The sequence below is a fragment of the Lynx canadensis genome, chromosome B1 (assembly GCF_007474595.2).
Source record: "Lynx canadensis isolate LIC74 chromosome B1, mLynCan4.pri.v2, whole genome shotgun sequence".
Taxonomy (NCBI): Eukaryota; Metazoa; Chordata; class Mammalia; order Carnivora; family Felidae; genus Lynx; species Lynx canadensis.
Genome location: NC_044306.2, coordinates 184883276 through 184896863, shown reverse-complemented (window position 1 = coordinate 184896863; position 13588 = coordinate 184883276). Strand labels below are relative to the sequence as shown.

The following is a 13588-nucleotide window of genomic DNA, read 5'->3' as shown; positions in this document are numbered from 1 at the left end:
GAACTTACTCGGTTTTTATATATTGGTTGGTTTTAGTTCCCTCAGTCATTATTATTATAACCATTTATATTATGGAAATTTTCAAACATAGTAAAGTAGACAGAGTTGCATAATTATACGAAAGCTCTGTGTCCAGCCTCTAATTTCAAGACTGATCTTAACTGCAGGCCAGTCTTATTTCATCTATACCTGTATCACACCCCCACTTTCCTCTGCCCTCATTTTAGTTCAATGCAAATATAAGACCTCTCATCTGTAAACATGTATCTCTGAAAGACTGAGGCTCTTGCTTTTTTATTATAATTAAAACACCATGATCACATAAAAACAAATATGTTACAAAACAACTATAAAAAGAAATAATTTCTTCATATTATCAAATGTCTAATTAAACAAATTTAAAATTATCTAAAATGCCATTTTGTTAGTACTTTGGTTGAATCAGAATTCAAATTTTGAATCCCCATCAGATATTTATACTATATATTATATTGACATGTCCTTGAGTATTTTTTAAAGTAAACATGTCTACTACTTACTTATTTTCTTTTTTATTTTATTTAGTTTTTAGAGAATGAGAGAGAGAGTAAGTGGGGCAGAGGGAGGGAGTGGGGGAGACAGAGAGAAAATAGGCTGGCTCCTTGCTCAGCAGGGAGCCTGATGCCTGCAGGGCTCTGTCCCTTGACCCTGGGATCCTGACCTGAGCTGAAATCAAGAGTCGGATGCTCAGCCAACTGAGCCACCCAGGCACCCCACCTTGAGTACTTTTTATCTTTGGATTCCCTCTTCATGGCTCTCTCTCCTTGCAATGTATTTATTGAAGAGACTGAGTCATTTGGCCCTGAGAGATTACCACATACTGGATTTTGCTAATTTCATTTCCTTGGTGTAGTTTAATGTATCTTATAAACTGATAGTGTCAAAGAGAACACAGTAGAGCCAGACACTAGTTAAAGGTGGTAAAGACAGATTGTATTCAGTACTGTCACAGAAGGGAGAAGAGACTTCAGTGTGGAGCTGAGCTCAATGGATTGTTAGTCCAGGAACAGAGTGAGGGGAGGGGGCAGTGGATAGAACATACCAAGAGGAAACATTAAGGGTACAGGGGCTCTAGAGGAGCCAGCTTAACAGGATTTTTGCTAAAGGCTGGCCTCTCTCTGGTGATCAGATACTCAGGGTGGCTCATGAGGAACTTAATCAGATGTCAAGGGTGGGAGAAAGACTTAGGGAATCTTGCAGTAACTGGGCTGGGAAGGCCAAGAGGGAAGAGGAGCCTGTCTTTAAAGTATGGGCAAGGAGAGGGGCGCCTGGGTGGCTCAGTCGGTTGGGGGTCCAACTTCAGCTCAGGTCATGATCTTGCAGTTCGTGAGTTCGAGCCCCGCGTCGGGCTCTGCTGACAGCTCAGAGCTTGGAGTCTGCTTTGGATTCTGTGTCTCCCTTTCTCTGCCCCTCCCCCGCTCATGTTCCCCCTACCTCCCTCTCTCTTTCTCTCTCTCAAAAATAAATAAACATTAAAAATTTTTTAAGTTTGGTCAAGGAGAGCATCTTTGTAGTCCATTTAGATGCTTGCTCAGATTTAAATTTGTTCTTTGGTTTTTGTTGTTGCTAGAGGACAAGGCTTACTTCATAATGGGAGTTGGGTGTTCTTGCTAATGTCATGGATTCACACTATCTCCAATTCAAATTATAGGATTTTATTTAAACTCACTTTTTCTAAAAAATAAAAATAAAAAAAAATAAACTCAATTTTTCTGTTGATTGTAAGTTTCTTATTGACAGAGAACATATTTCACTTTCAGAATATTTTCCTCCTTACATAGATGTGGTTGTTTTTTCAAGAAATTTCATGCAATGCTATATACTTCAAGGTATTTAGAAGAAATCAAAATCTCTAAAATCACAATATCCAGGGGCAGTTGGCCTCAACTTTGCTAAACATTCTTCTAGACTCCTGAGTACATTCCATAGGATTGGATGTGAGCACGTGGACACACACGTACAGCCACATAAATACATATATAATGGAACCACAGTATAGAGAGGGTTTTATAGCCCGTTTTTCCACTCAGTGATATACTAGGGAGATACTTTTTTTTTTAATCAGTGCATTTTGATATACATTATTTAATAGGTGAATGATATTATAATGTATTTAATCACTTTCCTATTGTTGGATATTTAAATTTTTTTTTTTTCAACGTTTATTTATTTTTGGGACAGAGAGACAGAGCATGAATGGGGGAGGGGCAGAGAGAGAGGGAGACACAGAATCGGAAACAGGCTCCAGGCTCTGAGCCATCAGCCCAGAGCCTGACGCGGGGCTCGAACTCACGGACCTCGAGATCGTGACCTGGCTGAAGTCGGACGCTTAACTGACTGCGCCACCCAGGCGCCCCTGTTGGATATTTAAGAATAATGTCCCTTTACTGAACAGCACTGCATTAAATATACTGTATAGTTCTCATTTAAAAAATATTTTATGGACGTATTTTACATCTTTAGCCTGACATCATTAATGAGAGTTACCTTGATTTTTTTTTTTTTTTTTTTTTAGGGTATCAATTTGTTAGCAGAATCTATTAATTATTAAGTAATAGTAAAGAATAGTTATAACTTACCAGGTATAGGTCCTTTCCCCCCAGTCACATAAATAGAAGCTGTTTTTTCTTTGCAGTGTGCATTGCCTCAGGAACAAAGGTGGCTCTGTTTAATCGACTTCGATCCCAGACAGTTAGTACCAGATACTTGCATGTAGAAGGAGGTAATTTCCATGCCAGTTCTCAGCAGTGGGGAGCATTTTACATTCATCTCTGTGAGTATGAAAATGTGTATTTGATGTTTTTAGTGTGCAGCTGTTGAAATTCTTTGATAATAAGACACACAGATCTATTAAGTTTTATCATTTTCCTAAGTAGATTAAAGAACTCTAAAAGATAATAATTCGATCTCTTTTGTCATTCCACTGTAGTGGATGATGATGAATCAGAAGGAGAAGAATTCACAGTTCGTGATGGCTACATCCACTATGGACAGACAGTCAAACTTGTGTGCTCGGTTACCGGCATGGCTCTCCCAAGACTGGTATGCTCTGCTCTTGCTGCTGTGTGTGGTGAAAATTAAGAACACCATGGGGCGCCTGGGTGGCGCAGTCGGTTAAGCGTCCGACTTCAGCCAGGTCACGATCTCGCGTTCCGTGAGTTCGAGCCCCGCGTCAGGCTCTGGGCTGATGGCTCAGAGCCTGGAGCCTGTTTCCGATTCTGTGTCTCCCTCTCTCTCTGCCCCTCGCCCGTTCATGCTCTGTCTCTCTCTGTCCCAAAAATAAATAAACGTTGAAAAAAAAATTTAAAAAAAAAAAAAAAAAAAGAACACCAAAAAGGCACAACGTTCAGATGTAAAAATACGCTTCGGTTTCATTTTTTAATTTAAGAAGACGTGTCAATAATCACTGCTATTGATTATTGACAATCACACCCCACCTTATTTAAAAACCGATTTAAGGCAGACAGCCAATTTTTGTGAATGCATTATTAATGACTTTCTGTTACACTGTTTCGAATAAGTTTTGGTGGCGTTTTGCTTCTTGGTTGCATATCTGAACATGTTCAATAGAGGGCACTAAATAATTGCATTATGATTTCTTTCCTTAACCAGTACAGATATACTATATTCATTTTTTGTGGTACCTGATATTCCCACCACAGGACCAAGTTTTCAGAAGCATAGAAATTCTTACTTCTTTAAAAATATAAGCATAGTTTTTACTAGTTTACTCTCCAACAAGAAGATAGAGTTATTAAAAATTAAATTGTTATTTCATACTCTGAGAGGGAAGCACGGTGTTTAGGACTTTTTGCTCGCTAGGACAATTTTGAAACTGTAAAAACTGCGTTTCTTCGCAAAATGAACGCAAAAGCCCCTTACACTCCCGCCTTTATATTCCCCCTCCTTTTCAGAAAGAAAAGTTAGTTATGTTAAAGACAGAGGGGATTTAGGAGTATGTCTGATTCAAGGTCCAGGGGGTGGGGGGTAGGGACACAGTGTTGGGCTATATCCAGTTTATCTCAGAAATACGGTAGATATTGTACCAGCAAGCTACAGAGCCAGCACAGGAGAGAGCGCCGGCTGGAGTTCTCCCTGATGTTTTAGGAATGTAGAATTCACCACACACATGGCTTACGTTGTAACATTTGCATTGCCAGGTGTCTCAGATTTCTTTCCTTTTCTTGATAATTAGAAATGACCAAAGCAAGTTTCTGATGCCAAATAGTAGTGGCCATCTTTGGTTTCTTTATTGGTGAGAGGTCGTTCAATAGGGTCTCTGTCCAAAGAACTGTTGTGGGGATAAAATCGAACCAGACGTGGCTCATGTTCACGATGTGCTTATTACTAGCTAGTGGAGAAACCATGGAGCGCACAAATAACAGGACTGCAGACGACTCTCACGTAGAGGAGAAGGATGAGTGAGTGCTGAAGGCTTACATCATTCAAAACTCAGTTATTTCTCTAAAATCCAGACCTCCTCAAATTTAAATATTGCCCTAAGACTTTAGCATCAAACTGAAACATTTTGCTTGAATTTAGTCAGTCTCGAAGACTGTCTTAGAAGTTCTCATTGCTAAAGTGTACTGTCTCCCTTTAAACTCAAAAATGGGTGTGGTGTTAGTAGAATGGAAGATATTCTGACTAAATGACCTGCAGAGCTAAAAAATGTAAACATGAAGAATGCTAACTTCAAAGATGGGGACTTTTATACAATTGTAGCTTAGTTAAAGAAAAATCTTTGGATATTGAGATGTAAACCAAGTAATAAAAGCCAATATTATTGCATGATATCAATAGTATTGTTCTAAGCACTTTACATATATTGATTTAATCCTCATAAAACTCAGTAGTTACTGTGAAGGATGTTCATTGTGGAGCAATGTGTAACTGCCCTACGTGCACAGGTTCATTCTATAAATAGTCCTGAACCTTCCATGTGCCAGACACTGTCTAGATGCTGGATACAGTGGTGAGCAAGATGGGCTTTCTTTTCCTCATGGAGCTTGCAGTTTTAGGGAGATGGACAACATTAGCTAAAGAAATAACCATATTAACGTATTAAAGGTTAACACAAATGTTAGGAAAGTAAGTTAAAACAGGGTAAAGACCTAGAGACCTTGGGGAGTGCTTGGAGTGGTTGGAGAAATCTTCAAAGTGGGTATATTTGAACAGAGACCAGAACGAAGGTGGGAACCACAAACTGTGAAGGGCATTTCAGACAGACAGCACAAGTGGAGACAGAATGTCAGACCGGAGTGGTGAGGACTAGTGAGGAAAGCGCTGTAGTCTGAACTGGGGAGGGGTGGGAAATGAGGCTACAAGGTCAGCCTTGTAGATGTGATGGCATCTTGTAGAGTCTCTCTCTGTATCTAGAGTATGGACTTTATATTACCTACATATGCCAGGAGGCCACTGGAAGGTTTTAACCAGGGCATGATGACTGATTTATGTTTAGGAGGATAATTCTGGCTGCTCTGTGAAGAGGAGAACATGGGGTATAGCAGTGGGAACAGAGAGACAGTGGTTGGACTTTTGTCATAATTCAGGATGGTAGCAGTAAGGTGATGAGAGATGACACATTTATTTGAAAGTAGATTTAATAGAATTTGTTGACAGTTTGGATGATTAGGTATAAGAGAAAACAAGGAGTCAAGGCTGACTCCAAAGTTTTTGGATTTGAGTGAGTAGTGGTGCCATTTACTGAGCTGTGAGTTGGAGGAAGTTAGAAGTTTGGGTATTTTTTTTTTTTTTTAATGTTTACTTACTTTTGAAAGAAGAGAGAGACAGAGGGTGAATGGGGGAAGGGCAGAGAAAGAGGGAGACCCAGAATCCAAATCAGACTCCAGGCTCTGAGCTCTCAGCACAGAGCCTGATGCGTGGCTCGAACTCACAAACTGTGAGGTCATGACCTGAGCCGAAGTCGGATGCTCAACTGAATGAGCCACCCAGGTGCCCCAGGTTTTTAATTATATGTATACGTATATGTACACACACACACACACACACACACACACACACACGGAGAGGGAGGGAGGGGGGAGGGAGAGTAGTCTTCAGAGATTCTCTTCTGATGTGATTGTATATCATTGGAAAAGTCAACTGAACTTGCTACATAAAATACGGTCCATTGGCCAGCAGGGTTAACACCAGCTGTCAGCTTATTAGAAATGCAGACTATTAGGTCCACGTGAAATCTGTGGGATTAGAACAGATGTGTTTTTAACAAAAACCCCAGATGATTTATATGCACAGTAAAGCTTGAAAGGCAGTGATCTAGAAAACGAGTATCTGCCCGCCCTGTTTTTCAGGTATTCCCAGAAGAAGGTAACCATTTCCACATTCTACCATGCTTGTGATCTGAAAGTATTTTTTATACCTAGCCTTAGTGTTTGTAAATGTTTTTGTATATACACTGTGATGTGTTGTTATAGCATATTCTTTCCGTGTGCCCTTGGCAGTGTCCAGAATGAAAGCTCTCCATATGTGATGACCTTTTCTTTCTTAATTATTGAACTATAGATAATTAGGAAAGTGGATAAGCAAACCGCATTACTGGATGCAGACGATCCTGTGTCACAACTCCATAAATGTGCATTTTACCTTAAGGATACAGAAAGAATGTACTTGTGCCTTTCTCAAGAAAGAATAATCCAGTTTCAGGTATGTTCTTAAATTACTGATTAAAAAAAAAAAATGTGTCAGCTGTTCGGTTAGCAGCATACAGAAACCTAAAACTCTTGTTTAATGTTAATTGTACCCAAAGACACAAAGCCGTTTTCAGGTATTTTTCTCAAGTCTGAAGGTTCTTAACCTACTTGATCCTGAGACATGGCAGTCATCCCACCTCAAGGAAGAACTCAAATCCATAAACATGTTCTTGGAGAGACAGTTAATATCTATTTCTGGGAATCAAAAAAGGTTCTCAGATCATCCAAAAGTAGATTTTGGGTGTTCATTGAGTCCTCTGAAACTGTGTGAAGATGTTGTATATAGATGCACACACATTTCTGGGGAGGGTTCATAATTATCAGATTTACGTCGAGGTCTTCCTAGATAGTAATGAGGAAATGTTTCAAAAGCTGATTTTTAACTGCATTTACTAGAAGTCTTTCACGAAGACGTCTATGACATGGGCAGATGATTTAGTGGGATGGTTAACACTTCGTGTGAAACGCACTTGTAAACACCTGAAGACCCCGTTTCAGAGAGATGGCCACATACAGCCGTCCTCCTCAGCCCAGAACTGCTGGACTGGCCTGGGTGTTTGAAGGTAGGGGTGGGGGGTTGCCAGTTCACATCTTGGTTTCCTCCTGCTGGAAGTACCTAGGTTCAACTGCTCTCGACGCTTGAAGGGCTCTTACTCTCTTAGGGATCCATAAAGAGTTTTAAGTAGCTATTTACATCACGAATACTATCTTTTATTAAAGAAATTATGCAGGTACTGGTGTGCTCTTAAATGGGTATTCTGAAAGGTATTATTTTTAATATGTCACTGAAATATTTCATGGTATAAAAAACTACTGGATGTGAGGTTGTCATATTGATGCTCTGTGTTTAGTTAGGGATTGGCAGAGCACCATGTTTGGAAAGTTCAGAAATTTGTAGTAAATTGTCTGCCTGTTAACTCCAGTCTATGAATGTTACCTTGTTAAAATTGTCTTTATACTGCAGTGTATATAAACTTCCATTTCTAAACATTTCTTTCTTCATCAGGCCACTCCATGCCCAAAAGAACCAAATAAAGAGATGATAAATGATGGAGCTTCCTGGACAATCATTAGTACGGATAAGGCAGAATATACATTTTACGAGGGGATGGGCCCTGTCCTTGCCCCAGTCACCCCTGTGCCTGTCGTAGAAAGTCTTCAGGTGAGACCCCTTACAAGTTGACTTTTAGCTCTTTGCAGTTGCTTTCTCTGCTCTGACTTAGCATGATTTTATTTCACAATTAATCATAAGATTTGGAGATTTTGTTAATACATTGTTGATTAAAAAAAATAAAAGCATACTTTTTATACAAGAAAATTTAAGTCAACTATATTATCTTGAGATGTTTTTAGCTCATTTTGTCCTTATAATCATATTATTTAAGAGTTGTATTTTTCCATTTTTTTCACAAATCATAGTCAAATGAAAAACTAATATGTGTACTTTAATGGAAAATGAAAAGTTTTCTCAACATTGTTCTGATTTTCTGTGAATTTCAGTTGAATGGCGGTGGGGACGTAGCAATGCTTGAACTTACAGGACAGAATTTCACTCCAAATTTACGAGTGTGGTTTGGGGATGTAGAAGCTGAAACTATGTACAGGTACTTAATGAAACTTTTTACATCATCCAGAGTTTTTGATGGGGTTGGGTACATGAGATTCTTTCCTAATACTGATTGTAATGTATCGAGCAAGCTTGTTTTAAGTTCCAGTTCTAAAATTTACCTTCCTTTTAAGTGCTTTATATTTCCTCCTCAGATGTGGAGAGAGTATGCTCTGTGTTGTCCCAGACATTTCTGCATTCCGGGAGGGCTGGCGATGGGTCCGGCAGCCAGTCCAGGTTCCAGTAACTTTGGTCCGTAATGATGGAATCATTTATTCCACCAGCCTTACCTTTACCTACACACCGGAACCAGGGCCACGGCCACACTGCAGTGCGGCAGGAGCAATCCTTCGAGCCAGTTCAAGCCAAGTGCCCCCTAATGAATCAAACACAAACAGCGAGGGAAGTTACACAAGTGTCAGCACAAATTCTACCAGTGTCACATCATCTGCAGCAACAGTGGTGTCCTAACTACCGGCTTCTTGCTGGGACTTAAACTGACTTGAGTGCGGCAAAATGTTGACAAAAAAAAAAAAAAAAAAGAAAGAAAGAAAGAAAAAAAATGAACAATCTTTTGTGGTTTCTTGGGAAAACTTTTCATACCAGGTGATACTGTTCAGAAACCCCATTACCTACAAGTGCTGATCTGAAGTGCAGAAGCCGCAGTAAAACAAAACGTCGAAATGTACAAACTATTGGGAATCGATTGTTTTTGGCTGTTACTCTTGTTTGGTTGGTTTTTGTTTGGTTTTGTTTAAATGGGCAAGAAATAGAGATGTGGCTGGAATAAAAGTTAATCAAACTAGAAGACACAAATCTAACATAGTTTTTACGGACCAAGGAACTTGTATAAGCTTTAGCAAAAGGTACATTTTCACCATACCTTTTTTTATATCACAGTATATAGTACACCTTTGTTACCAAATAGGTCCCTCTCCTCCCCACCCCGTCTGAGCTTTTGCTCTACAGTACATTCAAGTTCCAAGCCTGACCATGCTTGTTTAACCTAATTACCATATTCTTCCAGGTTTTTTTTTTTGTTTTTTTTTTTTGGTTTAAGGCTGGAACTGATCTTTTTATTTTATTTTATTTTTTTAAAGCTGATGTCTTATGACTTTTCACGAGTCGAAATTGTTCTGATTTCAGCAAGTCAAATCTTGTAAAGGCCCGCCTATTTTTTTTTTTTTTAAGATTATATGAAGTCTGTGCAAAAGCTTTAAAAAAAAATGCCTCTGCCTTGCCTGCAGTACATGCAATGTATGTTAACTTAGTCTCTATTCTCAGACACTGTTGGTAGTTCTTTCCTTGTTTTCCTTTTTTTGTTGTTGTTGTTCTAAATGTATTTATAGTGGTATTCCAAGAGGTTCTAAAATTTCCGTGGAATTAAATGTGGCCATTTAGTCATTAATGAATTCATGGTGCAGAACATGTTGGTATTTGAAGCGTTCTCTCCCCTTTGCCCATGTGTAAATGTATCTACATGTTCCAGATTCGTTCAGGTCCCCCGCCCCACTCCTAATCTTGTACATAACTTGTATTATGTGTAAGTTAAACATTTTATTTTGAACTTGGAATGTTCCCAGTGATCTCCTTCAGCAGGGTGTTTTCCGCCTTGTTAGCATAGGACAAAAAAAAAAAAAAAATATCATGAGAAGTATTTGCTACCAGCTGGTAGATGGTGCCCTTATTGTATAATGAGAAAATCTCAGCAAAAGCATGTGTTTGTTTACTTATTTTTTTTATTTTATTATTATTATTATTTTTTTGGTAGCCTAGGTCAAAACATCATTGTAACCTTGAAACAAGATGCTTTTATTAGATGACCAACTCAAATAGCTTGGAAGACAGTACTTTAGAACAGATAGTTGTGAGATTGTAAAACTGCAAATGCAATTAATCTTTTCATCTCTCTTCTGACTCCTCTGTCTTCTCTTCCCCAGTGCTGAGTGTCTCCACAGATGTCTCCTACTCAGAAGACATTTCTTTTCCATTCAGTTAAGATTTCGTGGCATTCGGGTTGTGCGTTGGCCCTTCCATGCTGTAGGCTCACCGGTTTTTCCTTGCTTCCATTCCTGCACTCTGGTCAGGCCTTTGTTCAGTTTCTTAGAAATTGCAGCCGATTCACTGGGCTACATTTAGTACAGGAACCGTGTGTGTGATGTTCTAGGACACAGTCTAGTACTACAATCATTCTTTCTAGAGTTCAAAACTACCTCTAGAGTGTGGTAAGCTTTTACTGTCCCATAAAACAGGAGCCACAAGTACCTTATGAATGCAAGACTAACTTCCCACAGTGTTGCCATACAGAACATTGTCTTTCTGGTGTCATGGGCGGTTTTGAAAACGTCTTCATCGGTAGACCTTGTAAACATTAGTAGCTTTCCCCCTCTCCCCAGCTTTGTTATCTTCATCACTCATTCTTTTGCTCAGACTGTGTCATTGTAAATACAATTCCTAACTTCTCTACATCACCTTTTCCTCAGTTTTCAAGGAGGAAGTCACTTGTAAAACACATTACTGGTTAAATCAGAGTTATTGTGGTTTTATCGTACTGCAAGCCTTTTTAATTACTCACAGGCTGCATTATTCTATATGTATAGCCTTCTCTTCAGATCTGCTCCAGTCACTAGCTTCTCTCGTAAGCTGACCCTGCCTCACACTTCAAATCTGATCCAGTGATCAAGGGCAGAATTGTGGCCTTACCTTTCTTTGTTTTAACTGTTTACTAGCTCCTTCTTGCAAACTTGCTTATTTCTGAGTAGTATTTATTCTTCTCTGTTGAGTCATGGAAGTAATCTTTACACTGCTTTTGGTTCGGAGCGTGGAAATATTTTCAGTGCCGCTTTACTTCCAATGGGCCACAAGTTTCCTCCACTTCCCAGGTTGGTGTTTAGTTACATACAAAACTATGTTAAATTAACCGATAACAGATGAGATACTTTTGAAGAACAGACTATTCCTTACGTAGCTTTGCAGCTCAAATTAATTCTTCAAGTTTATGGCTTTGTTAAAATGAACTTTGCTTTTTTACTATTTAATTATACCTTATTTTGGCTGTTTGTTTCTTTTAATAAGATAATTTTGAAATACTAGACTGTAAAGCCTTTTCCTGTTTGTTTTTTGTTTGTTTGAAAAGTCCACGAATGTACTTCTACAGACATTTCCCTTGCTATTTTATGCCATTCTGCATACCACAAACTAAAGACTGAAATGATTTCTGTTGTAGCTTATTTTTTTTATCAGTAGTTCTTTTGTCAGCTGCTTTAAAAAAAATCTTTATGGATTTGTAAATCATTTTCAGTGTATAATTTATAGGAGCCTTGTCCTCTGGTTACAGCAGAATACAGCCCCTCCTCCGATGGCATTATTAGAGATGCTAGATGCTCTTCTTAGAATGGTGACCACTTCAGTTAGAAAACATTCGAGTTTTGGATTGTTTCTGGTTTTTTAAAATTCTGTTTTAGAAGGGTATCTTGTGCTCTCGTGAGCTATGCAATTTCTAAAAATATGCTAGAAGCTGAGTCCATGATCCAGTCTGTTTTTTAGTTCCATTGAATCGATCACCTAGATTGGGAAGGCAGTTAAAGGCTTTAAATGTAGAATGCCCTTTTGATTTTGAATGATTTCAGAATCGAACACTAGTGTAATATTTAACCTGCTGCTGACTCTTCTTCAACTGTGGCAACTAAAGGCATCCTCATATATGTGTTAGTGAAATATTTATCCCTCTTCTGCACAGACTTATTTGCGTTCATAACTGGTTAGTTTTCGTTTTCGTTTTTGTTTTTAATGAAACTGGTACCATCTGTGCCCTCACAGAATATTCCCCATGCAGTTTTTGAGAACTAAACTCGTCCTGTTTAACCAGATAATCCACGGGGTGGGGGAGGGGGGTTCCTTTTTTAAACAAAATGCTATTCAATTATTAACCAAGTTACTTAACTTTTGATTTCAAAAGCAGCTGTGTTTTCTAATGAGTGCTGAACAAATGTGTGTTCGGTACTTCTGATTTTGTTTTCAAGCACTGTAATGTGGGCTGGATGATTAGAAACAATAATATATTAGGGTTTCTATTTAACCCTTTCAGGACTGAACTGTATCTCCTATTAATTTTTCCCTGTGTCGTGATAAATGTTTGCCGGCATTCAGTACTGTGTTGGTCCAGACGTAGGTTTATATGCTCATTTTTAGCTTATTTCTTGTACCTTGCAGCATGCTGTACGCATTCAGTCCTTAAGGGGTTTATTTTACAAACTGTGCGCCTGTAAGGTTTATTAGCAATAAGATAGAAAATTGAGCAAGTTTATACCATAATTTTGTAGAAAAAAGAATCTGCTCAGTTCCATATTTCGCCCATGAGAAACCTGCAATACGGGCAGTTTCAAGGAATAAATAAAAAAGGAAACGCAAACCATTGTAAAGTCTTCTGTTGGCTGTGCCTGATGCACGTCTTAGCGTCTTGGCTTTCCGAATAGTTCATGAAGTAGAATTAAATTACGTATCACAGTTTGCGTATTAAAAATCTTACCTTGCTGTCTATATCACGTCAAAGCGATAGCTATGCTCTTTTTCTATTCAGTATTTGTAACTGTGTAATGCTTTCCAGAGAGATAGTTTTGGGGGTTTTCTCCATGTAAATAATAAATAAGGAAAGGGCTTTGTCACCCAAGGGGCAGATCTCCCAATCCAGGAGCATTTCAAGCTAATCTCAACAAGATTAACGAGTATTATTTAACAGCAGCTTGCTTTTCCAATATAAAGTTGGTATTTGGTTTGATGCACAGAAGAACATACAATGATGGTTTGTGCTTTTTAGTGGGGCCTCCTGATATGGAGAGAGAAGATTCTGTGTTTAGTACTGAAACAGTTAAAGGGGACGTTACATATTTTTTAAATCCTAGCAAGTTTGTTTTTTATCTGACTTCTCCCCCCCCTTCCAAGAAAAACATGTTATCAGAATTTTTCTAAAGACCTCTTGCTCTAAAAATAGTGATTGTTAAATAAGAGACAATTTAAGTCGGAAGCTTTTAAGGCTCGAGATTGATAGTGATTACTTGATTTAGAGTTCAGAAGAGAATAATAAATGTGTATTCCTTGCCATAAACAGTATGTGAGCCCTTTCCAAGCAATCTTACCAAAGATCCATTAAGTGTATCTTACTCTTTTTGTCACTGCACCTCCAGATGATTGCCATTTACACGGGGATGGAGAGGGCAGGCTACATCAGGTTCTA

The 13588-nt window shown here is 38.6% G+C and overlaps 1 protein-coding gene across 7 annotated transcripts in view; it reads left to right on the top strand.

The window, feature by feature from the left end:
- Window positions 1-12766, top strand: part of RBPJ (recombination signal binding protein for immunoglobulin kappa J region) — a 101764-nt gene extending 88998 nt beyond the window's left edge. For 6 of the 7 annotated variants that reach the window (XM_030314087.1, XM_032593009.1, XM_030314082.2 and 3 more), the window contains 6 exons: window positions 2675-2812; window positions 2969-3081; window positions 6562-6702; window positions 7756-7911; window positions 8250-8353; window positions 8511-12766. In XM_030314087.1, coding sequence (XP_030169947.1) covers window positions 2675-2812; window positions 2969-3081; window positions 6562-6702; window positions 7756-7911; window positions 8250-8353; window positions 8511-8826 — 968 coding nt within the window. In that variant the 3' untranslated portion in view covers window positions 8827-12766. The remainder of the gene's footprint in view (window positions 1-2674; window positions 2813-2968; window positions 3082-6561; window positions 6703-7755; window positions 7912-8249; window positions 8354-8510) is intronic. The other variant, XM_030314086.1, reaches the window with a different exon arrangement.
- The last annotated feature ends 822 nt before the right edge of the window (window positions 12767-13588 follow it).